Consider the following 26299-nt stretch of genomic DNA (forward strand, 5'->3'; position numbering starts at 1 on the left):
CAGTTAACTTCTCTGGGCCTCATTTACCTCATCTGTAAAAGGGGGGTGAAGACTGTGAGCCCCACGTGGGACATCAATCAATCAATCGTATCTATTGAGCGCTTACTGTGTGCAGAGCACTGTACTAAGCGCTTGGGAAGTACAAGCTGGCAACATATAGAGACAGTCCCTACCCAACAGTGGGCTCACAGTCTAGAAGGGGGAGACAGAGAACAAAACCAAACATACTAACAAAAGAAAATAAATAGCTTACCTTGTATCCACCCCAGCGCTTAGCACAGTGCTTGGCACATAGTAAGCGCTTAAAAAATACCAACATTATTATTAAAATGAGAGGAGGAGTTTAAGGGCAGTTCTTTTCAGCTGCATTTCAGAATTTCATCGAAGGGGAAAGGGAATGTTCCGTTTTCTGAACACACCACGCAGAGTGCCATGCGTAAATTTTGGCCCCTAGCTGGCTTGAGAAGGATCTGGAGAACAACCATTCCTGTTCTGCATCATTCCACTCCCCACACAGATCCTATTATTGTTTTTGCTTTGTGAATCATCCTCAGGGGTTGAGGGGTGGTGGTGATGTCTTTGGGGCTCAGGGATGGGCAGTGGATCTGTGATTCTAGGAGACTGCCTAGAATCTGATGTGAAAATTTGTATGGCGTTCTTATACCATGCCACCTACATAGTAGGTTGGCTCAATGATTATTAATTGTGGGGGACCAGGAGAGGAAGTACCAAGGCCAGATTTGGGCACCTCTTTTTGCTTATTGGACAGTGCTAGGTTGGGACAAACCGCTGCTTAAAGCTTTACTGCATTTACTCACATGCGTAAATTTTGGCCCCTAGCTGGCTTGAGAAGGATCTGGAGAACAACCATTCCTGTTCTGCATCATTCCACTCCCCACACAGATCCTGTTATTGTTTTTGCTTTGTGAATCATCCTCAGGGGTTGAGGGGTGGTGGTGATGTCTTTGGGGCTCAGGGATGGGCAGTGGATCTGTGATTCTAGGAGACCGCCTAGAATCTGATGTGAAAATTTGTATGGCGTTCTTATACCGTGCCACCTACGTAGTAGGTTGGCTCAGTGATTATTAATTGCGGGGGACCAGGAGAGGAAGTACCAAGGCCAGATTTGGGCACCTCTTTTTGCTTATTGGACAGTGCTAGGTTGGGACAAACAGCTGCTTAAAGCTTTATTGCATTTACTCACATGCGTAAATTTTGGCCCCTAGCTGGCTTGAGAAGGATCTGGAGAACAACCATTCCTGTTCTGCATCATTCCACTCCCCACACAGATCCTATTATTGTTTTTGCTTTGTGAATCATCCTCAGGGGTTGAGGGGTGGTGGTGATGTCTTTGGGGCTCAGGGATGGACAGTGGATCTGTGATTCTAGGAGACTGCCTAGAATCTGATGTGAAAATTTGTATGGCGTTCTTATACCATGCCACCTACGTAGTAGGTTGGCTTAATGATCATTAATTGCGGGGGACCAGAAGAGGAAGTACCAAGGGCAGATTTGGGCACCTCTTTTTGCTTACTGGACAGTGCTAGGTTGGGACAAACTGCTGCTTAAAGCTTTACCGCATTTACTCACAAGATTGCCTCACCTTTAATCTTCTACAGTCTGCTGCTAGTCCTCCAGTTTTTGGGTGGCATTGGTTTCCATGCATGCTGGGTATGGCTTCACTGGAGACTGACTCTGGTCAATCACCCTTGCTAATGAATATTGGAAACCTAAACAGCCCATAGAACGTTTTCCCAGCTTGCCATTGCCTTGACTGCATAGCTTGCAAAAGGGTAAAATTAAGGTAATGTCATTATTACGGCAGGTAGCTTTCCCAACGTCGCTTGAAATAATCAACTCAAGCCTGAACGAGGCTCTGAGGTGCTCACGTAAAGGAGAAATCGTACAAGAAGGCTCACAGTTCAGAACTGTGAACTGTGTGTTAGAGAAGCAGCGTGGCTCAGTGGAAAGAGCACGGGCTTTGAGGTCAGAGGTCATGGGTTCGAATCCTTACTCTGCCACCTCTGCTGTGGGACCTTGGGCAAGTCACTTAACTTCTCTGAGCCTCAGTTACCTCATCTGTAAAATGGGGATTAAGACTGTGAGCCCCACATGGGACAACCTGATCACCTTGTAACCTCCCCAGCGCTTAGAACAGTGCTCTGCACATAGTAAGCGCTTAATAAATGCCATTATTATTATTATTATTAAAACGAGGCTTCACCACATGTCTGCTGTGTGACCTTGGGCAAGTCACTTAACTTCTCTGAGCCTCAGTTACCTCATCTGTAAGATGGGGATGACGACTGTGAGCCCCACATGGGACAACCTGATCACCCTGTATCCCCCCCAGCGCTTAGAACAGTGCTTTGCACATAGTAAGCGCTTAACAAATGCCATTATTATTATTATTCTCCCCCTTTTAGACTGTGAGCCCACTGTTGGGTAGGGACTGTTTCTATATGTTGCCAATTTGTATTTCCCAAGTGCTTAGTACAGTGCTCTGCAAACAGTAAGCGCTCAATAAATACGATTGATGATGATGAAAACAAGGAGTCGCTTTTGAATTAGAATATTCTGTCTCCTAGGAGGAAGCTGGCACAGTTACAAGCTGCCTATCACCAGCTCTTTCAGGAATACGACAACCACATCAAGAGCAGCCTGGCAAGCAACGAGAGAAATAGGGTGAGTGTTTATTACTCCATTCTTTTATTTCCAGATCCACTCCCTGCTTGGAGAGCTTCCCCTACCTCAACCCACCGCTCTCTCAAGGACACAGATATGTTCAGCCGCGGATCTGCTCGGACGGCTTTGGAGGCTACCGCCGTTGTTTAATTCAAGTGCTGTCGTGTCACCTAGGCTGTGCTTTGCTATCTCGTCCGTGAATTGGCAAGAAAGAATCTAGAGTGTGTTGGCTCTTTAGGTGGTTCAGTGTTTCGAATGGAACCTTTGCCACCGATCCCCTTTTAAAGAAGGGGATTTTTAAAGAATCCCCTTTTAAAGAAGGGGATTTTTAAAGAATCCCCTTTTAAAGAAGGGGATTTTTAAAGAATCCCCTTTTAAAGAAGGGGATAGAGAAGCAGTGTGGCTCAGTGGAAAGAGCCCGGGCTTTGGAGCCCGAGGTCAACGGTTCAAATCCCGGCTCCGCCACTTGTCAGCTGTGTGGCTTTGGGCAAGTCATTTCACTTCTCTGGGCCTCAGTTCCCTCATCTGCAAAATGGGGATTAAGACTGTGAGCCCCACGTGGGACAACCTGATCATTTTGTATCCCCCCAGCGCTTAGAAAAGTGCTTTGCACATAGTAAGTGCTTAACAAATATTATTATTATTATTATTTAAAGCGTTGGGCCCCAGGTTTTGCCCCCCTAATGTCTCCCAACTGGAACCTTTACTTTTACAATGTCTTCAGGTCTCCACTCATCCTGTATCCTGCCCAATTGCTAGCTCCTGCTTCTTTCCCTATGGAATTGATTTCCCAATTTACAGGGAGGTCGAGCATTCATTCAGTTGTGCTCTGCACACAGTAAGCGCTCAATAAATACGATTGATGATGATTGAGCGCTTACTGTGTGCAGAGCACTGTACAAACCCTTCCCCTGGTTCAAGGAGGTAAATTTCTTTCAGTGTCCCCAGGGGGTTCTTGATGCTTTTGGTTCTGCTCACGTGCCTGCTCCCTCTCCCTTCTATGTCACCCTTGCCCTTGGATTCGTACTCTTTAACCACCGCCACCCTCAGCCCCATAGCACTTTGTTTTCTGGTGTTTTTCTGATATTTGTGCCAGGCACCATTCTAAGCGCAGGGGTAGGTAAAAGCTCATAAGGTTGGACACAGTCCCTGTCCCCACATGGGGTTCAGAGTCTCAATCCCCATTTTCCAGATGAGGTAAGCGAGGCATAGAGAAGTGAAGTGACTTGCCCAAGGTCACACAGCAGACAAGTGGCAGGAGCCGGGGTTAGAACACAACAGGCCCGGGCTCTACCCGTTAGGCCCCGCTGCTTCTCTGTGTACATATGAACTTATGTACATTTCCATAATTTATTTATATTGTCTGTCTCCCCTTATAATAATAATAATAATGATGGCATTTATTAAGTGCTTACTATGTTCAAAGCACTGTTCTAAGTGCTGGGGAGGTTACAAGGTGATCAGGTTGTCCCACGGGGGGCTCACAGTCTTCATCCCCATTTTACATATGAGGTTGCTGAGGCCCAGAGAAGTGAAGTGACTTGCCCGAAGTCACACAGCTGACAAGTGGCGGAGTTGGGATTTGAACCCATGACCTCTGACGCCAAAGCCCATGCTCTTTCCACTGAGCCACGCTGCTTCTCTAGTAGACTGTAGGCTTCTTGTGGGCAGGGAACGTGTCGACCAACACTTTATATTGTACTCTCCCGAGCACTTAGGACAGTGCTTTGCACACAGTAAGCGCTCAAAATACCACTGATTGATTGATGGCTTATCTTCAACTTTGTTGCTCACAGGTACTGTGGAGCAGAGCCAAAGCAAGCTTCTCGGCTCCACCCTAGCCGGGCCACCTTCCACATCCCTTTAATTTGGGGGGGGCGGTGGAGGGGAGGAAGGGGAAGGCGGCCATCCCCCCCCCCCCCAAATTTGACCACCCCAGCTGTGATTGACAGTTTTTCTTCCTTCACTCTTGATAAAGAAGCAGCACGGCCTAGTAGATAAACCACAGGCCTGGGATTCAGCAGGACCTGGGTCCTAATTCTGGCTCCCGCCGTCTGCTGCGTGACCTTGGGCAAGCCACTTCACTTCTCTGTGCCTCGCTTACCTCATCTGGAAAATGGGGATGAAGATTGTGAGCCCCATGTGGGACAGGGACTGTGTCCAATCTGATTAACTTGTATCTACCCCATTTAGTACAGTATCCTTGGTACATAGTAGGCGCTTACCAAATCCCGTAAAAAACCGCAAAACCAAACTGTCACCTTCTCTTCTGCCCAGATGGGAGGGAGTCAAAGCCGGGCTCTTCTTGAGTTGAGCCCGCTGATCAGAGCGCTGGCCTGCTAATGGCACCGTAGTGAAGCCCAGGGAGAGATTCAGGCTGCCGTCGTCCCATCCCGTCCCGTCCGCCCCCTGACGCGGCCTCCATTTGATCTGACTTGCCCTCGTTCAGGAAATCGACCTCCAGCTGGATGCCCTGAATCAGCAGCTGCAGCAGGCCGAAGAGGCTCTGGTGGCGAAACAGGAACTGATCGACAAACTCAAGGAGGAAGCGGAGCAGCACAGGACGGTCATGGAAACCATCCCGGTCCTGAAGGCGCAGGTGAGCCAACAGTGACCTTCCCCATCTGACCCCGACAGCTCCCTCCGACTCACGCCTCAGGGCCAGTCAAGCGAGTGTCACTCCCCCAAAGGAAGGTGAACCGAAGTTTTCTTTTTGCACGTGAATATTGAAAAGTGTTCGGTCGTCCAAAGAGAACAACAGCGGCTCCCCTCTCTTGGTTTCACTAGGCTGATATCTTCAAGGCTGACTTCCAGGCCGAAAGGCAAGCCCGGGAAAAGTTGGCCGAGCGGAAAGAGTTCCTTCAGGGCCAGCTGGAACAGATGCAGAGGGAGCTCAACAAATTGAAGGCTGATTCCCAAGAAGCAACCCGGTGAGTCCCCTGGAATCTGTCAGTCAGAGGATCTGGAGTCAGAGGATCTGGGTTCTAATCCCGACCCGCCGCTTGTCTGCTGTGTGACCTTGTGCAAGTCACTTCACTTGTCTGTGTCTCAATTTTGTCATCTGAAGTAAGGGAATCCATTACCTGTGCTCCCTCCTACTTAAAGCTTGAGTCTTATGCGGGACTTGATTGTCTTGACTCTATCCCAGTGCTTAGTTCAGTGCTTGGCACGTAGTAAGCACCAAACAAATATTACGATTATCATCTTCATCACTGTTATTATCATTAATAACAACAAAACCCCTCTAGCATGGGCCTATCCAGTAAGAAGTTCCTGGTTACTAGAGACTGGCAAATTAAGTACTTTTCAGTAGGATTTCTCTTATCAGCTTTCACAAAGCGTAACCTGTCTTTCCCGTATTTTTTTTTATGGTATTTGATAAGTGCTTTCTACTGCTACGTGCAGTCCCAGTCAGCATTGTTAGCAAAAATCCAGGTTGCTGAAAATAACCATCTTTCCTCGGCTCTTTACCATCTATCTGGAGAATGTGGGCTTTTTTTTTTAAAATATTCGTTAAGTGTTTACTATGTACCAGGCACTGTACTAAGCACTAAAATAGATACATGATAATCAGGTTGGACCCAGTCCATGACCCATATGGGGCTCACAGTCTTTAATCCCCATTTTACAGGTGAGGTGACTGAGGTACAGAGACGTTAAGTGACTTGCCCAAGGTCACACAGCAGACAAATGGAGGAGCTGGGCTTTGAACCCACTTCCTTATGGCTCATTCATTGATGCAGTTGTGAGCGCTTACTGTGTGCAGAACACTATACTAAGCACTTGGAAGAGTACAATATTACACGGTAGCAGAACTGGTAGACACGTTCCCTCTCCACAGTGAGCTTACAGTCTAGAGGGGGAGACAGACATGAATATAAATCAATTATGGATGTGAACATAAGTGCTGTGGGGCTGAGGGAGGGGCGAATAAAGGGACTAAATCAAGGTGCAAGGGTGACGCAGAAGGGAGTGGGAGAAGAGGAAGTGAGGGCTTTGGCTTTAGCACAGGTTAAAGTAAATATCGAACTTACTGCAATTCCCGCGTCACTGTTGTTGTCGTCGTCTCTGGGTTGGGCCAGAGACTAGGTAATCAACAGCTTTTGCTTTTCTGGCAGAAGGCTCTTAAGGAAAGAAGGATAATCTGTCCACAAGCAGATGAAACACAAATTTAAAACTCATTCACTCCCCCTACCCCCAAATTACAAAACCAACCACCACCAACAAAAACCCCTTCAGTTCATTACTGGAGCAAAGTCTTAATGAAAATCTTGTTGAAAGTGAAAACATTTGAAGTTGTTAATTAAGTTTTCAGAGGTGTTTTATTAAACACCTCTTTGTCTTTCCAAAGGGAGAGGATAGAAGACATGAGGAGGCGACACTTAGAGAACTCTCAGCTACCTTTACCCCAGCCAGGTGAGTGTTTTCCTTCTTTTGGGGGAAAAAGCTTGTAAGTTTTGTCATTTTCCCACTTTTTTTTCTTGGCAGGGTGGGTGGGGGGCAGTGGCGGGGACATGGTTATTAGGCTTCAGTGGGGACAAAAGCAGCATGGCTTGGTGAAAATAGCCTGGGCTTGGAATACAGAGGATCTGGGTTCTAATCCTGTCACGTGTCTGCTGTGTGACCTTGTGCAAGTCACTTGTCTTTCTCAATTCTGTCATCTGCAATAAGGGAATTCATTACCTGTGCTCCCTCCTACTTAAAGCTTGAGTCTTATGCGGGACTTGATTGTCTTGACTCTATCCCAGTGCTTAGTTCAGTGCTTGGCACATAGTAAGCACCGAACAAATATCACGATTATTGTCTTCATCATTGTTATTATCATTAATAACAACAAAACCCCTCTAGCATGGGCCTATCCAGTAAGAAGTTCCTGGTTACTAGAGACTGGCAAATTAAGTACTTTTCAGTAGGATTTCTCTTACCATCAGCTTTCACAAAGCGTAACCTGTCTTTCCCGTATTTTTTTTATGGTATTTGATAAATGCTTTCTACGTGCTAGGCACTGTACTAAGTGCTGGGGTAGATAGAAGCTAATGAGGTTGGACACAGTCCATGTCTCACAAAGGGCTCTGTCTTAATCCCCATTTCCCAGATGCGGTATCTGAGGCACAGAGAAGCCAAGTGATTTCCCCAGAGGTCACACAGCAAAGTGATAGAGCAGTATTAGAATCCAGGTCTTCTGACTCCCAAATAATGATGGTATTAAGTGCTTTACTATGTGCCAAGCACTGTTCTAAGTGCTGCTCTGTGTTCTACCCAGTAGGCCACTCTGCTTCTCGCTGGACAAATTTAACCATTTGTCCATTTTGTGGCAGTGAGCAATTAACAGCTTGAAGAACCACTTCCTTGCCCAATTAGGGCTGACCTGAGAGTTGCCACATTGACCTCATCCCTGCAAGTTTTAAAGTTCTCATCGTTCTCTTTTTCCTCTAAAGCCTGGCTTAATTTTTAGGATTAGAGTCCGTTTATTTGGCTGGGATTTCATCCCTTTGCTCGGCATCTATGTTCTTATGCATGCTTTTATTTATATAACAATAATAGTAGTAACGATGGTATTTGTTAAGCGCTTACTATGTGCCGAGCACTGTTCTAAGTGCTGGGGTGGATACAAGGTTATCAAGTTGTCCCACATAGGGCTCACAGTCTTAATCCCCATTTTACAGATGAGGTAATTGAAGTGCAGAGAAGTGACTTGCCCAAAGTCACACAGCTGACAAATGGCAGAGCTGGGATTAGAACCCATGACCTCTGACTTCCAAACCCATGCACTCTCCCAAAAACATGTCCCTGTTGGTTATTGGTTCAACTGCTTCCTCTTCATTTTCTCCTCCTGCGCTCTCGCTTTAAATTATTTTTGCCTGTCTTCCTCCCTTTCATTCATTCAGTTGTATTTATTGAGCGCTTACTGTATGCAAAGCACTGTACTAAGCACTTGAAGCTTTCTGACACAGAGGACTTGAACTTGGTCACTCTCCCCGGTACATAGAAGAGGGCCTAGCATTTGGCAGGGCTCAGTAAGTATCGTTCATTGGTTGGTAAGTTGGTGGAGGGGAGGAAAAATGAATGATCAAGGCTAACAATAAGTAAACGAGCTCCTGGACTGTGGATTCTAAGGAGAATTGAGAGGGGAAGAGGCCGTTTCCGCGGCTGTTGGAATGACATATGTTTGTACATATTTATTACTCTATTTATTTTATTTGTACATATCTATTCTATTTATTTTATTTTGTTAGTATGTTTGGTTTTGTTCTCTGTCTCCCCCTTTTAGACTGTGAGCCCACTGTTGGGTAGGGACTGTCTCTGTATGTTGCCAATTTGTACTTCAGTGCTCTGCACATAGTAAGCGCTCAATAAATACGATTGATGATGATGATGACAGATGGATATTCTCCTTTTTTCCCAGCTCATCTTGTGAACCATCTCTCCTTCCACTCGTTGTCCACCCAGAGAAGAAGCCTTCCAGATGAACAACCTGATTTCTGTTGCCCCAAATGCCAGTATCAGGCCCCAGATATGGACACCTTGCAGATCCACGTCATGGAATGTATCGAGTAACACTTCCCAAGCGGGAAGGGAAGGCGGCTGGGGATGGGAGCAGGACCCGCAGCAGTGCTGCTTTTTCTTCAGTGTGCTCAGGGCTGCATCTCGCTACATCTGTTTTCAACCTAGATTTGAATTTGAGGCCTCCGGCGTTGTGGGTCCTGTGGAGTTCAAAAAAATACATCTTAGGACCATCAGGGCCGGGGGCCGGGAACTGACAAGGGGACCTTGGCGTTGGCTGCTGTCAGAAATTTGTGCTTTAGCCTTTGACAGGCTCTACACTGGTCTTCCTTCCTAGCAGATCCAGCTTGGGGGGTGGGGGGGGGAAAAAATCACTCTTCTGGCTCCGTGTAGTTCCTCTATCAATTTTCACACCAACGGAGCAGACCTTTGCACTATTTTGGGCTTAATTCTAAAGTGCCTCTTGCCACGATATTTTAAATGGTCAAAGCAAGCACCAGTTTGCATTGTACAGTGAATAATGTATGTTGAATGTAAAGGACTATGCCCTTATTCTTTTCTCACGTGAAAGTGGGGGTAAAGTTGACTAAGGTCAGGTTCGTACCTCCCCCCGCCACCCCATTTTAACGAGGCAAATGTGGGGAGGGGAGGCAGGTCACCAAAGTTGACAGATAAGATTAGTTTCAGTAAATGGGCAGAGTGAATGCTGATGTGTAGACGGCTGTATTCTTTAAAAGAACAATTTTCTCCAGGCTTCTAGAAGATTGAAACTGTCACTTTTGACAAACTGGCTTCCCCTCTCCCGCCTTTCAGAAGGAGAGAAGGCACGGGCCACAGCCTGCAAGCCCTTTCCCTATAATACAAGTGCTTCTTTGAGCGGGACTTGGCCACACCGTGTGATCGAAGGGCTCCACTTTTCACCTCAGCAGGAAGCAATACTATTTCAGAATTCCAAGGACTTTTTCCTCCTCCATCAGGCTTAGGGAGAGCCATAGCCTGTTCCTGGTGTGAGCGTGATTAGGGGCCTTCAACTGCAATACTTCCGCTCCGGGGAGAGGAATTAGATTGTTGAATGGTCGGTGTGTTCACAGAGATTCTTCCCGATGCGGTTTCTTTCCCCTCCGAAGTCTCCCAGGTCTAGCTCCCCTGTTGCAGGTTACTAAACTGTTTTCTGTGCTGCTGCTACCGATCAAAAGAGAACTTGTGCCTTTCAGTCAATTAAACTAACTGTAGTAACGGTCTCAGGATTGGTCCTTGCCGTTTCCCACTAACGTCACTACAACGGCCACCTCAGCCTTGCTTTCTGTGCACCCAAACCACGTTTCAAGAACTGCAGTCCTTTAATAGCTTGAAACAAGAGCTAGAAATGACCACTCTTTATTAATTATGAATGTACAGCCTAAAATGGTAGTTGAATGATCCTCGGGCCTAGCCTCTGGGGTTGCCTCGGCCTCTCCCGGCCCTTAACGGGGTTTGATGGGAGACGCGTCATGTACAGAGACAAGGCCTGGGGTCCGCGGAGTTCTAGTACTCTGTCGCCTCTGGGCAAGCTGCTCAATTCTTACCCGGGGCGTGGCAGAGCCAGAATTTCGGCACAATCCAATAAATAATTCCAGACAACTCAGTCGTCCCTCCCGAGCCCGAGGGGGGAGGGAGATTTTTCTTGCACTGCCTTTCCTTCCGGTCTGATTAGAGGAAGGTCTGATTCCTGTATAGAAAATAAGATTTATCGAAAGCAAATAACACTTTAGGAAACACTTAATGTGGGGAGAATTAATCTCATTATTAATGTTTAACCACCTTATCTTGCCCTCAGAAACGGGAAAGAGGTCACTCCACTTTGGACTTGGAAAAAGCTTGAAATGGAAGTTAGAGAGGTGGTTACGCACCAAAGCAGCTGTTCCCCTTTAACTTCTGTTAAAGTGTTACTCATGAAGGGCAACTTTTACTCTGGGTATTCAAGGTGGAAAATTCTCCTTCCCCAAGACAAGTCACAAGCCCGTTCTTCCTAACCTTTCACCACTCCGTCCCAAAGCCTATAAAGTCCAAGCCACCGTGGCGTTGCCACCTCACGAGCCCGTTTCGGGACTGGCACTGGAATTGTTGTCGGGAGGTGGGGCGGCAGCGCCCCGGGGGGTGACCTCAATAATCCGAGGCTTGTCGATGATCCGGGCTGTCTGGTTCCCCTTTTCCACGATGCCAATAATCCACGCCTGGTGGCCTTCGCCGTACTTGGGGGATTTGATCTCAGCACAGAAGCGAGCCGCCTGCTCTCGGGGCAGACAGATCAGCAGGCCCCCTGCAAGGTGGACAAAAGCACCATTAAACCAGCCCCGGCAACCGCGGTGGACGCCGTCACTAGTGCTAAACAGTCGATCTTGTAAAAAAAAAAAAAAGGTGGATTCCCTGCTTTGGCCCCCTGACTCCCGTAAAAGCCAGGTGCTGGGTGCCTAGATCCAGAGTTAAAGCGCTAAGCCTAAACCAAGTAAAAATTGATTGGAGGCAAGCACTATAATTAGGGTTTGCATTTAAAGAGGACGCCTCAGTGGTGAGGTCTATACACGGGGTGCGGCACCTTCGGCCCACACCAAAAGGCACACTTGACGTATTTTGCAAGTACAGCATGCAGTTTTGGAAGACATCTTCAGGTGTGGTTTGGGACACACAGGACATTGCCCTTCTAACTCCCAGGATTCGTGAGGGGAAAACTACAGGAGCGCCGTGAGAGAGAGACAGAGATGACACCGCAGCCTTCATTTCATCATCCCTTACCAGAGGTTTCTGAAGAGGTTCCTTGGAGCAGGCCAAAGCGATTGCCACAGGCTTTGGTAATAGCAGCCATCTTGGCAATGATGGGTAGGTTGTGAATGACGAAGGAAACTTCGCTCCGCTGTTGTTTGGCCAGGTTTTGAGCGTGTCCCAAGATGCCAAAGCCAGTGATATCTGTGGCTGCGTGAGCATTGAAGGTGTGCATTAAGCCAGCAGCTGCAACAGGAAAAACATGTAAGTCACAGACCAAAATTACATGATCCTTTGGTCCCGTGTTCTGAGTGACTTGGATCACGTATGAATTTGTCTCATTCTACTCAGCAGGACGGTTCGCTTTTAGAGGAAGCGCAAATGGTAAATTCAGCTACAGCATCAGTAAATACTGTCCGCTCCCCGTCACCCGTACCGAATTGGAGTCGGGGCACTAGAAAGAAGCAGCATGGCACGGCCTGGGGGTCAGAAGGTCATGGGTTCTAATTCTGGCTCGGCCCCTTGTCTGCTGTGTGACCTTGGGCAAGTCACTTCACTTCTCTGGGCCTCAGTTGCCTCATATGTAAAATGGGGATTAAAGAGTGTGAGTCCCATGTGGGACATGGACTGTGATCCGGCCTGGTTAACTTGTATTTACCCCAGTGTTTAGTACAGGGCCTGGCACAGAGTAAGCTCTCAATACCATAAAAAAATGAAATTCATTCAGCCTAATATTCTTCACAGTGGCATCAAAGGTTTCTGGGAAGAAGAATGTGATAGTTGCCACGCTTTCCACACCCAACTTTGGGGTTAAGCCGATCCATCTAACCTTTCTAATGAATATCCTATCGTGGGCCCGGAGTTTATGGAGAACAAATGGGACTGCTAGTTGTGTGACACAGACACTCCTGCCTCAATGGACGGGAGTGAGGGAGGTAAAAAACTTTCACAAATATTAAGCTAATACCCCCACCCTTTTGAAAGAGTCCTGGAAACAACCAGAATCAATACTTTCTGAGTTTAAAAGATGCAGGAGTCTTCAAAGTAGCCCCTGGGAAAATGATTATTAATGTAATTGTACCACTTCCTATAGGATTCTTGCATTCCTTGGCACGGTCGTCGAAGGTTCATTCCACCAAATTAAAGAGCAGAGACTGAGCAAACGCTTTAATGCAAACCACAGCTCTATAAGTAAAAAGGCGGTAATGATTATTTCTAGGCTTTTAAAATGATGTAAGCGTATAACATCAAAAGTATGGGTTTATAGGCCTTCAACTGTGAAGGCTACTTATTTTATGGTGTCTTCCCACCCAAGTGAGCTTTCTTTGTGGTAAAAATGAGGGCACTGAGCTAGCTCGCAACACAGATCTTACTCTATCACGTGCCCGGCTCAGCCAGACAACTTCTTTAAAAGACAACCGGCTCCTCACTGAACTCTTGACTCCGCTAGAGGAGCAGAACTTGAAATGCAGCACATTTAGGGAATTTTCCCCACCTCTTTCTGACCCCATTAGCTTCTCCTCTTTTCACTTCCATCACATATCAGGTCCTGACAGACTCTTACCCGTCCTGTTCAGCATTGCCATACTGAACATAGCTTCCTGATAGGCCAGTTCTACATCTTCTCTGGACACCACCAGCTTGATTTTATTCCATTTCTCTGGCTGGGAAAGACAAAGAAAAACAACACACCCCACAGGTGAACCCCTCAAATGCCAATACAGTTCCACGCCAATGGAATGGGCTTGGGACTAAACTCATGTTGGAAAAAACTTTTTTTTTTGGCGGGGTGTGGTGGGGGGGAGAGGAAGGGCCCTCCAGCTATAGTAGCAAAAAGCCAGTGAATGGTCCTTACTAAATTCACCCCTCTAGCCCTGCAGCCTTTCTAGATGCTGGAAACAGCCTGTGGGAAGACATTGGGGCAACCGTGGAGATAAATGCGTAATGCAAGAACTGGCAGAAAAAAGGCACCGTACAAAATGGAATTTACCATTAGAACCAAAGGTCTGTACTGACATTAATCACTCATTGCCTCTGTTAACCCCACAGTTTCACTCACAACTGAGTGGAGGAAGAAAAGAAAGCTTCACACCCTAGCGAGGGTCAGGCATTAGGGTGAGAACTATTGGACTGGCTATGGCTGAGTGGGTTTATCAACCAATGGTATTTATTGAGCGTTACTGGGTACAGAGCACTATACTAGGCGCTTGGGATTGAAACCCTAGTCTGACTCTGTTCTACTTGTAAAAAGAAAAACAAAAAACTAGCTGGTTAGCCTGGAAGTAACCACGTAGAGTTTCCCAGAATGTAGGTTTTTTTTTTTTTGAGGGGTAGCAGTCCCCAACCCACCACAGAAATAGAAGGGAACCCAACAATGTTCTTTTTTAATACTGCAATGAAAAAACTCCAAAGTGTACTTTCCCTTCCCTTCTTTCACATGTTATAAAAAAAAATATGTTGCGAAGTCATTCCTCAATCTTTCCCAAGTGAATGAATCACCTCTTTGTGCCACAGAAGTCAAAGAGTGATTTCTTAATTAGATTACCCCATATGGTTATAATGCTTACATTATCCAGCCATTGGTGAGCATTGACAGCAACCTGTGTCCCTAATGGTTTGGTTAACACAAGTACATCTCCAGGAACTGCATTGTCTGGCCTACAAATAAACACAAAATTTTTGTAATGACAAAGAATGTCCCATAAAAGGCACTTAAGACCTCCCAACACTATTTCACGACTCCACTCAATGTCCCTGAAACCAAGCATTTCGCAAAGGTCCCAAAGTCAGGAATAGAAGCCTCACTTATGCTATGGCTCAGTATCCCGGCTATCAGGCTACGAACGCTCTCGAGAAATAAAGCAACTTTAAATGAAAGTGGGACACAGACACAGGAAATCCCAGAATGACTTGTCTTTTTCCATAGGATTCCTAAATCCAGCCTGGATCTGTTCTGTATTCAACTCTGCTCCATTTCTAGGAATGGAACTCTTTTGAAGAAAAGGTGCCCATATCTTTTAGACTGTGAGCCCACTGTTGGGTAGGGACTGTCTCTATATGTTGCCAATTTGTACTTCCCAAGCGCTTAGTACAGTGCTCTGCACACAGTAAGCGCTCAATAAATACGATTGATGATGATGATCTGGAACTTGTTACTGCTGCCATTTGGCCTGCAGAAGAACAATTTCCTTCTGTGATCAAAACGTCAATGGATACACATCAGCTTGGTTTTAAAGAATTGTCATCTTTCCCAAACACTCCGGACATACAACAGTTTATGACCACATTTTCTTCCCCTCCCCAAATTCCGGAAGCAAGGAGGCTCTCTGACTAGTAATCTTTCACCTTTGTGCCCACCTCCACTGCAGTGTAACAACAAATCGTCCTGTTAATAGACTGCAATAAAACTTCCAAGACTCACGGATTTACCCCCTAACTGGAATCCTCACGAGATTCCAAATTCCAGGTGAAGGCTCTGCTGGGAGTCAGAGACATCCAAGTTCATTAACTGATTTCACTTTTTGGCCCCCTCTAAGAGGTCAGGGGGATTAGAGATAGGAAAACGGAGCAGAAGCAGACCTATGCACTGAGATTTACTGGTGTCTGCAGTAGTACTCACATGATGAACTCATTAGGCTGGCAGACCACAGTAGCAACGCCTCCAATTATAATCCAAGGGTTCACCACAGTCTGTCCACCGGTTACTGAGGTTCCTCCTTCCTCAGCAGCATCCCGAAAGCCTTTGATCATAAGTGGCATTATCTTCTCTCGCTCCTAGAAAAGGGGAAGAGGAGAATGAAAAAAAAAAGGAACTACAGACCACACCATAATATCACTATCAAGTTGGGCAGGTCCTGGTAAACAATACAGTTGGTACTTTCAGAGAAACAAAGGCACAAAGTTGGCAATTCTAGGGACCGTTTTCTGATCAGTTTCTTTGGATTTGCCCCAGGATCTGGCAGAGCCTTGCCATGTAATAAGTGCTTCATAGATTCCATAGTTAAGGAATCTAAAGGCCTGTTCTTAAATCAAAAACCTCCAATCACTTTCACCTTTCAAAGCCAGCTAAGAACCCCAATCACCCTTTCATCCTGTCAAGGAATTTCACGGATATCAGACGATTAAATGGGTCCCTAAACATTGCCAAGCACTTGGGAGCGTACAACAGAGTTGGTAGGCAGATAACATGCCCACAGATAAACCACGCTGGACACAGTTCCTATCCCACTTGGTGCTCACAGACTAGGAGGGGGAACAAGTACTGAATCCTTATTTTACTGATGAGGAAACTAAAGCACAGAGAAGTTAAGTGACTTGCCCAAGTCAGGAGGCAAGTGGCAGAGCTGGAATTATAGCCTACTGAGTCCCAGGCCCGTGGTCTTTAACTGCTTTAAGCAGTTGCTCTTATAAACCTATACTATATTAAGATGAGATCATTTTCACAACAACTTCTCTATTTTGTACATTTTTTTTCCTTAAGGAGATAGGGAAAAATATCTCTTGAGAAGAGGGAGCTGGCAAGGAAGGAAATAATTGCAAACTCTCACTGTTCCTGAAATCTGATTTCTTATTTGGAAATCTATACTTGAACTATATATAACCTCAGAGCAAAATACCAAAGTAATGTTTTACAGAATTTGCACTTTCATGGTTTTGTGGAATTTCATTTTTCCCCCAAGAGATGTGAGATATAATTAGTTCTTCTACAATGCAGGGGTTAAGTTCCCAATGAATCCCGCCTTATCATACATGTACTGCAACAGACACCATGTATGTGTGTATGGTCATTTCTTCCGCCACTGCCTCGCCTCTTAACCAGACAGGTTCATGTTCCCTAATTCCCTACCAGCTTTCCACCCTAAATGTGTAAAGAAAACATGCTTTGTCGAAGATGGAACAGAAGCACAACAGGTTAAAGAAGTTTATCCTCTCTAGTCCATATTCTCAAATCGTTTCCCGACACACCGTAAGTTTCTTATGGGTAGGGAACATATCTATCACACAGTACATATCTGCACACGGTAAGCATTCAATAAATACCACTGAAGTCATTACATCTCTTTTATGCCTTTAAGTTTGCATAAGATTGCAGGCTTGTGGGGCCCTTGTGGTATCCTGCAATCTTTCCCCAAACTTCCGACTTAAGCAAGTGAACTCTCTTTCATTGGTACGGGGAAGCATTCTGATCCTGAAAATGAGTTCTGTCTCCATGTTTTGTTTTGTTGTCCGTCTCCCCCTTCTAGACTGTGAGCCCGCTGTTGGGTAGGGACCGCCTCTATAAGTTGCCAACTTGTAATAATAGTAATAATGATGGGATTTATTAAGCGCTTACTATGTGCAAAGCACTGTTCTAAGCGCTGGGGAGGTTACAAGGTGATCAGGTTGTCTCTCGGGGGGCTCACAGTCTTAATCCCCATTTTACAGATGAGGCCCAGAGAAGTTACGTGACTTGCCCAAAGTCACACAGCTGACAATTGGCAAAGCCGGAATTTGAACCCATGACCTCTGACTCCAAAGCCCGTGCTCTTTCCACTGAGCCATGCTACTTCTCTTCGCTTGTACTTCCCAAGTGCTTAGTACAGTGCTCTGCACACAGTAAGTGCTCAACAAATATGACTGAATTTTTAGGGTGCTTGAAGGACCTCCAAAATCCTTCAGGTCCACCCCCCTCTGCGGTGAGTCCCAATCTCAACAGGTTTGGACCATTCTTTTCTTCCTCTCAGAGGGCCCATCAAAATTGGAACTAAAATTGCAGGCTTTACTTCTAAAAGTGAAGCCAGAAGACCATGGAACTCCATCAAGAGCTTAGTACAGGGCTCTGCACACAGTAAGCGCTCAATAAATACGATTGATTGACTTCTTCAGCCCTGAACAGAAAGTGCAATGCTTTCTCAGCCGGCTACAAAGACATTCTCCTTACCTCCTCATTCATCTTCTGGCTGACACTGAGTAACATCAGCATGTTGTCACATTCAGTAATGCCCAAGGCATAAAGATCACTTAACACATTGGCACAGGCGATGCGCCCCTGGAATGGAAGTCAAAGTTCAGTGTTACAAGATGCACACTGGTTGAGGGCTTATTTGATCACACATGACCGGGCGCCCCACTTGGGACCTGATTATCTCGTATCAACCCCAGCGCTCAGTACAGTGAGTGACACACAGTAAGTGCTTAAATACCACAATTATTAACATAGCTGCTTACCACTGGCAGGAATTCTCCCGCCTCTTCCACTTAATCCCAGTAGCAAGCCTGTCCAACATTCCCCCCAGCCCCTTAAAACACTCACCATCATGTAAGGATCTTCCACCAAGGGGTAAAAGAAGTCTGTGGTCTGTACAAGTGAGAGACCCCCGTGCCTCAAGGGAATCACACAGGAGTCCATTCCTATACCTGCATGGAGGAGAAAAGCACCCGTTACGGTTCGCGGTCACGGACCCTAACTTCTTAGAGAAGCTGCGTGGCTCAGTGGAAAGAGCCCGGGCTTTGGAGTCAGAGGTCACGGGTTCAAATCCTGGCTCCGCCAATTGCCTGCTGTGTGACCTTGGGCAAGTCACTTAACTTCTCTGTGCCTCAGTTCCTTCATCTGTAAAATGGGGGTTAAGACTGTGAGCCCCCCGTGGGATAACCTGATCACCTTGTAACCTCCCCAGCGCTTAGAACAGTGCTTTGCACATAGTATGCGCTTAATAAATGCCATTATTTTTAGAGAAGCAGCGGGACCTGGTCGCCACCCTTTGCCTGCTGTGTGACTGTGGGCAAATCACTTAACTTACCTCATCTTCCCCCCACCTTACCTCCTTCCCTTCCCCACGGCACCTGTATATATGTATATATGCTTGTACATATTTATTACTCTATTTATTTATTTATTTATTTTACTTGTACATATCTATTCTATTTATTTTATTTTGTTAGTATGTTTGGTTTTGTTCTCTGCCTCCCCCTTCTAGACTGTGAGCCCACTGTTGGGTAGGGACTGCATATGTTGCCAACTTGTACTTCCCAAGCGCTTAGTACAGTGCTCTGCACACAGTAAATGCTCAATAAATACGATTGATTGATTAACTTCTCTGTGCCAGTTCTCCCTTCCCCCTAGCCTGGGAGCCCCACGTGGGCCACGACCCTACTGATTGTTCCACATCTACCTCCAGCACAGTGTCTGGCACACTGTAAGTGCTCAACAAGTATTAAATTATAGCTATTTCCACCTACTCATCACTTCCTGGTTTAAATTCTGTTGTCAACATCACCTCAGGCCGCTCTCCAGTGTGACTTTGATCGAGTCACTTAACTTCTTTGGGCCTCAACTGCCTCATCTGTAAAACGGGGATTAAGATTGGGAGCCCCATGTGGGAGAGGGCCTGGGGCCAATCTGATTTGCTCCCCAACACTTAGAACAATGCTTGGCACATCGTAAGCACTTATCAAGTACTATTATTATTATTAGCACGTACCATTATTATTATTATTATTATTCAGGACATAACTTCCACTCCAGTTTCCTTCACAGAGCTTTCTCCCCTAATAATAATCATAGTATTTGTTAAGCATTACTATGTGCCAGGCACTGAGGGTAGATAGCAATGTGAAGCAACATGGCCTAATGGAAAGAGCCCGGGCCTGGGATTCAGGGGACGTGCCACGTGTCTATTCTGTGACCCTGGGCAAATCATTTAATCAATCAATCGATCGTATTTATTGAGCACTTACTGTGTGCAGAGCACTGTACTAAGCGCTTGGGAAGTACAAGTTGGCAACATATAGAGACAGTCCCTACCCAACAGCGGGCTCACAGTCTAAAAGGGGGAGATAGAGAACAAAACCAAACATACTAACAAAATAAAATAAATAGAATAGATATGTACAAGTAAAATGAATGAATAAATAGAGTAATAAATATGTACAAATATATATACATATATACAGGTGCTGTGGGGAACTTCTCCATGCCTCAGTTACCTCACCTACAAAATGGGGGAAGACTGAGTCCCATGTGAGAATGCAGCTGTGTCCAACTTAATTACCTTCTATCTCCCCCAGCTCTTAGAACAGTGCTTTGCAAAGTATTTAATACCACAATTAACACTACGAGATAGCCATGTCCCAGGCTCAAAATCTAAGTAGGAGGGACAAGAAGTATTGAATCCCCATTTTTACAGACGAGGAAACTAAGGCCCAGAGAAATGAAGCGACTCACCCACGGTCACACAAGTGACCAGTGGCAGAGCCGGGATCAGAACCCATGTCCTCAGGCTCCTAGGCCCACACTCTTTCCCCTAAGCCACGCTGCTTCTCCAAGCCCCCTCAGTGAATAGAGAGCCCGCTGCTGGGTAGGGACCGTCTCTACATGTTGCCAACTTGCACTTCCCAAGCGCTTAGTACAGTGCTCTGCACACAGTAAGCGCTCAATAAATACGACTGAATGAATGAATGAACAGAGCATGGGCCTGGGCGTCAGAAGGCCCTGGGTTCTGATCCCGGGTCCGCCGCTTATCTGCTGTGTGACCATGGGCAGGTTGCTTCACTTCTCCGTGCCTCAGTTCCCTCACCTGGGGAGGAAGACTGTGAGCCCCATGTGGGACAGGGTCAATGTCCAACCCAATTACCTTGCATCTACCCCAGTGCTTAGTACAGTGCCTGGCACACAGTAAGTGCTTCGCAAATACCCCCACGAATCCCATCCACCGCCGTCCTGCTTCCCTCGCTGTTCTTTTAAGAGCAAGGGCTTCATTCATTCACAGGTATTTACTGAGCGCTTACTGTGCGCAGAGCACAGTACTAAGCGCTTGGGAAGTACAAATCGCCAACATATAGAGACGGTCCCTACCCAACAACAGGCTCACAGTCTAGAAGGGGGAGACAGATGACAAAACAAGAGCTAGTGGGTTCTAATCCCAACTCTGCCGCTTGTCAGCTGTGGCCGTGGCCAAGTCACTTCACTTCTCTGGGCCTCAGTTCCCTCATCCGTAAAATGGGGATGAAGACTGTGAGCCCCAAGTGAGACAACCTGATGACCCTGTATCTCCCCCAGTGCTTAGAAAAGTGCTTGGCACATACGAAGGGCCTAACAAAAACCATCAACATTGTCTGCTGTGTGACCTGGGGCGAGCCACTGCACTTCTCTAAGCCTCAGTTCCCTCTTCTGTAAAATGGGGATGAAGACTGTGAACCCCACACCTGAGTACCTTGTATCCCCCCCAGTGCTTAGAATAGTGCTTGGTGAGCTCGTTGTTGGGTAGGGACCATCTCTATATGTTGACAACTTGTACTTTACAAGTGCTTAGTACAGTTCTCTACACACAGTAAGTGCTCAGTAAATACGATTGAATGAATGGTACACAGTAAGCGCTTAACAAATCCCATCATTATTATTATTAAAATGGGGATGAAGACTGTGAGCTCCACGTGGAACAACCTGATGACCTTGTATCTCCCCCAGTGCTTAGAACAGGGCTTGGCACAAAGAGAAGCAGAAAGGGTGCTCAGTGGAAAGAGCCGGGGCTTGTGAGTCAGAGGTCATGGGTTCTAATCCCAGCTCCGCCACATGTCTGCTTTGTGACCTTGGGCCAGTCACTTTCATTCATTCAATCAATCATATTTATTGAGCGCTTACTGTGTGCAGAGCACTGTACTAAGCACTTGGGAAGTCCAAGTTGGCAACATATAGAGATGGTCCCTACCCAACAGTGGGCTCACAGTCTAGAAGGGGGAGGCATACAACAAAGCATATTAACAAAATAAAATAAATATGTACAAGTAAAATAGAGTAATCAATATGTACAAACATATCTACATATATACAGGTGCTGTGGGGAGGGGAAGGAGGTAAGGCAGTGGGGGGGGGGGAAGGGGGAGGAAGGGGAAAGGAAGGAGGGGGCTCAGTTTGGTAAGGCTTCTCTGAGCCTCAGTTCCCTCATCTGTAAAACGGGGATGAAGACTGTGAGCTCCACGAGAGACAACATGATCACCTTGTATCCCCCCCAGCGCTTAGAACAGTGCCTCACATTCATTCAATCGTATTTATTGAGCGCTTACTCTGTGCAGAGCACTGGACTAAGCGCTTGGGAAGTACAAGTTGGCAACATATAGAGACAGTCCCTACCCAACAGTGGGCTCTTCTTCACACATAGTAAGCACCTAACAAACACCATCCACATCTGCTGTGTGACTTTGGGCAAGTCACTTGACTTCTCTGAGCCTCAATTCCCTCATCTGTAAAACAGGGATGAAGACTGAGCCCCACGTGGGACAACCTGTTCACCTTGTATCCCTCCAAGCGCTTGGAATAGTGCTTCGCATATAGTAAGCGCCTAACAAGATTTGCCCACATCATCGTCTGCTGTGTGACTTTGGGCAAGTCACTTCTCTGGGCCTCAATGAATGAATAAATAAATACGAATGAATGAATGCTGCCGACTTGTCCTTCCCAAGTGCTTAGTCCGGTGCTCTGCACACAGCAGGCGCTCACTAAATCAGTACAGTGCTCTGCACACAGTAAGCGCTCACTAAATACGGTTGAACGAATGAATGAATGAATGAATAAATACGATTGATTGAATGAATGAATGTTGCCGACTTGGACTTCTCAAGCGCTTAGTCTGGTGCTCTGCACACAGCAGGTGCTCAATAAATTAGTCCAGTGCTCTGCACACAGTAAGTGCTCACTAAATACGATTGAATGAATGAATGAATAAATACGATTGAATGAATGAATGAATGTTGCCGACTTGTCCTTCCCAAGCGCTTAGTCCGGTGCTCTGCACACAGCAGGCACTCAATAAATTAGTGCAGTGCTCTGCACACAGTAAGCACTCACTAAATACGATTGAATGAATGAATACGATTGAATGAATGTGGCCGACTTGGACTTCCCAAGCGCTTAGTCCGGTGCTCTGCTCACAGCAGGCGCTCAATAAATTAGTACAGTACTCTGCACACAGTAAGCGCTCACTAAATACAATTGAATGAATGAATGAATACGATTGAATGAATGTTGCCGACTTGTACTTCCCAAGCGCTTAGTCCGGGGCTCCGCACACAGTCAGCGCTCAATAAATACGACTGAATGAATGAATGAACGTGGCCGACTTGGACTTCCCAAGGGCTTAGTCCAGTGCTCCGCACACAGGAAGCGCTCAATAAATACGACTGAATGAATGAACGTGGCCAACTTGGACTTCCCAAGCGCTTAGTCCGGTGCTCTGCACACAGTTGGCGCTCACTAAGTGACTGACTGACTGAATAAATAAATAAATACGACTGAATGAATGAAGGTGGCCGACTTGGACTTCCCAAGTGCTTAGTCCGGTGTGCCGCACACAGTTGGCGCTCACTAAATGACTGACTGAATAAATACTACTGAATGAATGAATATGGCCGACTTGGACTTCCCAAGGGCTTAGTCCGGTGCTCCGCACACAGTCGACGCTCAATAAATACGACTGAATGACTGAAGGAATGAATGCATGTGGCCGACTTGGACTTCCCAAGAGCTTAGTCCGGTGCTCTGCACACAGTCAGCGCTCAATAAATACGACTGAATGACTGAATGAATAAATAAATACAACTGACTGAATGAATGTGGCCGACTTGGACTTCTCAAGCGCTTAGTCCGGTGCTCCGCACACAGTCAGCGCTCAATAAATACGACTGAATGACTGAATGAATGTGGCCAACTTGGTCTTCCCAAGTGCTTAGTCCGGTGCTCTGCACACAGCAGGCCCTCAATAAATTAGTCCAGTGCTCTGCACACAGTAAGCGCTCATTAAACACGACTGAATGAATGAATAAATAAATACGATTGAATGAATGTTGCCGACTTGGACTTCCCAAGCGCTTAGCCCGGTGCTCCACACACAGCTGGCGCTCACTAAATGACTGAATGAATAAATAAATACGACTGAATGAATGAATGAATGCGGCCGACTTGGACTTCCCAAGCGCTTAGTCCGGCGCTCCCCACACAGTCAGCGCTCAATAAATACGACTGAATGAACGAACGTGGCCGACTTGGTCTTCCCAAGGGCTTAGTCCGGTGCTCTGCACACAGCTGGAGCTCACTAAATGATTGAATGAATAAATAAATACGACTGAATGAATGAATGTGGCCGACTTGGGCTTCCCAAGGGCTTAGCCTGGTGCTCCGCACACAGTCGGCGCTCAATAAATACGACTGAATGAATGAATGTGGCCAACCTGGACTTCCCAAGTGCGTAGTCCGGTGCTCCGCACACAGTCAGCGCTCAATAAATACGACTGAATGAATGAATAAATGTGGCCGACTTGGACTTCCCAAGCGCTTAGCCCGGTGCTCCGCACACAGCTGGCGCTCACTAAATGAATGAATACGTCTGAATGAATGAATGCGGCCGACTTGGACTTCCCAAGCGCTTAGTCAGGTGCTCCCCACACAGTCAGCGCTCCATAAATACGACTGAATGAATGAATGAATGTGGCCGACCTGGACGTCCTAAGGGCTTAGTCCCGTGCTCGGCCCACGGTAGGCGCTCAATAAATCTAGGCGCTCAATAAATCGTATGGGATTAGGACTGTGAGCCTCCCGCGGGACAACCTGATCACCTTGTAACCTCTCCAGTGCTTTGAACGTAGTAAGCGCTTAATAAATGCTATCATTATTATTATTAAGTCACTTGACTTCTCTGTGCCTCAGCTGTAAAATGGGGATGAAGACTGTGAGCCCCACGTGGGACAACCCGACGATCTTGTATCCTTCTAGACCGCGAGCCCACTGGCGGGTAGGGACCGCCTCTATATGTCAAAAATCCTCAAAAATCTCCAGTGGCTCCCAATCAATCTGCGCATCAGGCAGAAACTCCTCACCCTGGGCTTCAAGGCTGTCCATCCATCCCCTCGCCCCCTCCTCCCTCCCCTCCCTTCTGTCCTTCTCCAGCCCAGCCCGCCCCCTCCGCTCCTCCGCCGCTAATCTCCTCACCGTTTGGCCTCGTTCTCGCCCGTCCCGCCATCGACCCCCGGCCCACGTCCTCCCCCGGGCCTGGAATGCCCCCAACCCCTCTGCCCATCATCCTCATCAATCGTATTTATTGAGCGCTTACTATATGCAGAGCACTGTACTAAGCGCTTGGGAAGTCCAAATTGGCAACATATAGAGACACTCCCTACCCAACAGTGGGCTCACAGCCCATCCGCCAAGCTAGCTCTCTTCCTCCCTTCAAGGCCCTGCTGAGAGCTCGCCTCCTCCAGGAGGCCTTCCCAGACTGAGCCCCTTCCTTCCTCTCAATCAATCAATCAATCGTATTTGGACGATTCTCCCCCTCGTCCCCCTCTCCACCCCCCCACCTTGCCTCCTTCCCTTCCCCACAGCACCTGTACATATGTACACATGCCTGTACATATTTATTACCCCATTTATTTTACTTGTACATATCAATTCCATTTCTTTTATTTTCTTAGCATGTTTGGTTTTGTTCTCCGTCTCCCCCTTCTAGACTGCGAGCCCACTGTTGGGTAGGGACTGGCTCTAGATGTTGCCAACTTGGACTTCCCCAGCGCTTAGGACAGTGCTCCGCACATAGTAAGCGCTCAATAAATACAATGATGATGATGCCAACTTGGACTTCCCAAGCGCTTAGTACAGTGCTCTGCACCCAGCAAATACGACTGAATGAATGAATGAATGAATGAATGAAATGACTGAGGCCGCTGGTTTTTCCTGTCAGGGCGGCGGGGGGGGGGGGGGGGGGTCGGCTCACCTAGGGAGGGGGCCGGCTTGTCCGGGCAGGCCCCGGTGTGGGCTCCGGCCGAGTTGGGGTCCGGGGCCTGTTCCGCGGGGTCCCCCCCCGCGGGGTTCGGGGGGCCGCCTCAGTCCCGCCAGGAGCTTGAGCAGCGTCTCCTGGGGGACCTTGCAGCCTCAGCCCTTCAGCTCCGAGAAGCCCGTCAGCCGCCAGCTGGGGCTCAGCCCCAGGGCCTCCGGCTCGAACGGCCGGTAGCCGCCGGGGCCCGGCCCGGGCGAGGACCGCGGGGAGCCCGAGGACATGGCCGCTCCGGGGACCGGAGGACTCGTCGTCGTCGTCGTCGTCGACGCCGCCGCCACCACAGCCGCCATGACGCCTCCCTCAGGCGCGCCGCTCTCGCGAGACTACCCACCCCGCGAGCGCCGGGACGAGGAGACTTCGCCTCCCTCAGGCGCGCCGCTCTCGCGAGACTACCCACCCCGCGAGCGCCGGGACGAGGAGATTTCGCCTCCCTCAGGCGCGCCGCTCTCGCGAGATTACCCACCCCGCGAGCGCCGGGACAAGGAGATTTCACCCCCCCCGCTCCCGCTCCTTCCAACTCACGCGAGAGTATATCGCAGGCCGCGCGGCCTTTCGTTGCTTTGTTCTGTCAT

The 26299-nt window shown here is 47.4% G+C and overlaps 2 protein-coding genes and 1 pseudogene across 5 annotated transcripts in view; 1 reads left to right on the forward strand and 2 right to left on the reverse strand.

Annotated features, from left to right (window-relative positions):
* Positions 1 to 10428, forward strand: part of IKBKG (inhibitor of nuclear factor kappa B kinase regulatory subunit gamma) — a 34423-nt gene extending 23995 nt beyond the window's left edge. For all 4 annotated transcript variants that reach the window (XM_038748545.1, XM_038748546.1, XM_038748548.1 and 1 more), the window contains 5 exons: positions 2589 to 2685; positions 5135 to 5284; positions 5473 to 5615; positions 7037 to 7101; positions 9092 to 10428. In XM_038748545.1, the coding sequence (XP_038604473.1) occupies positions 2589 to 2685; positions 5135 to 5284; positions 5473 to 5615; positions 7037 to 7101; positions 9092 to 9243 (607 nt within the window). In that variant the 3' untranslated portion in view covers positions 9244 to 10428. The remainder of the gene's footprint in view (positions 1 to 2588; positions 2686 to 5134; positions 5285 to 5472; positions 5616 to 7036; positions 7102 to 9091) is intronic.
* A 122-nt stretch (positions 10429 to 10550) lies between these two features.
* LOC119930091 (selenide, water dikinase 2) lies at positions 10551 to 25763 on the reverse strand. The gene is made up of 8 exons (XM_038748549.1): positions 25665 to 25763; positions 18221 to 18324; positions 17849 to 17956; positions 15548 to 15702; positions 14496 to 14586; positions 13493 to 13592; positions 11962 to 12174; positions 10551 to 11488 (listed from the first exon to the last, which is right to left on the reverse strand). Exons 2-8 carry the CDS (start codon positions 18314 to 18316, stop codon positions 11259 to 11261), a joined length of 993 nt encoding a protein of 330 aa, XP_038604477.1. The 5' UTR covers positions 18317 to 18324; positions 25665 to 25763; the 3' UTR covers positions 10551 to 11258.
* LOC119929560 lies at positions 25661 to 26032 on the reverse strand (annotated as a pseudogene).
* Positions 26033 to 26299: the final 267 nt, after the last annotated feature.

This window comes from Tachyglossus aculeatus, chromosome 6 (genome assembly GCF_015852505.1).
Source record: "Tachyglossus aculeatus isolate mTacAcu1 chromosome 6, mTacAcu1.pri, whole genome shotgun sequence".
NCBI classification, from domain to species: Eukaryota; Metazoa; Chordata; class Mammalia; order Monotremata; family Tachyglossidae; genus Tachyglossus; species Tachyglossus aculeatus.

What these genes read in the sequence shown, in the direction of transcription:
- LOC119930091 (XM_038748549.1), bottom strand. Translation starts at nt 18,316, where the DNA reads ATGGACTCCTGTGTGATTCCCTTGAGGCACGGGGGTCTCTCACTTGTA. An exon ending in CTCACCAATGGCTGGATAAT is followed by an intron (nt 13,593 to 14,495) that starts GTAAGCATTATA and finishes TGTCTTTCCCAG; the next exon opens with CCAGAGAAATGGAATAAAAT. An exon ending in GGCAATGCTGAACAGGACGG is followed by an intron (nt 12,175 to 13,492) that starts GTAAGAGTCTGT and finishes TTCCTGTTGCAG; the next exon opens with CTGCTGGCTTAATGCACACC.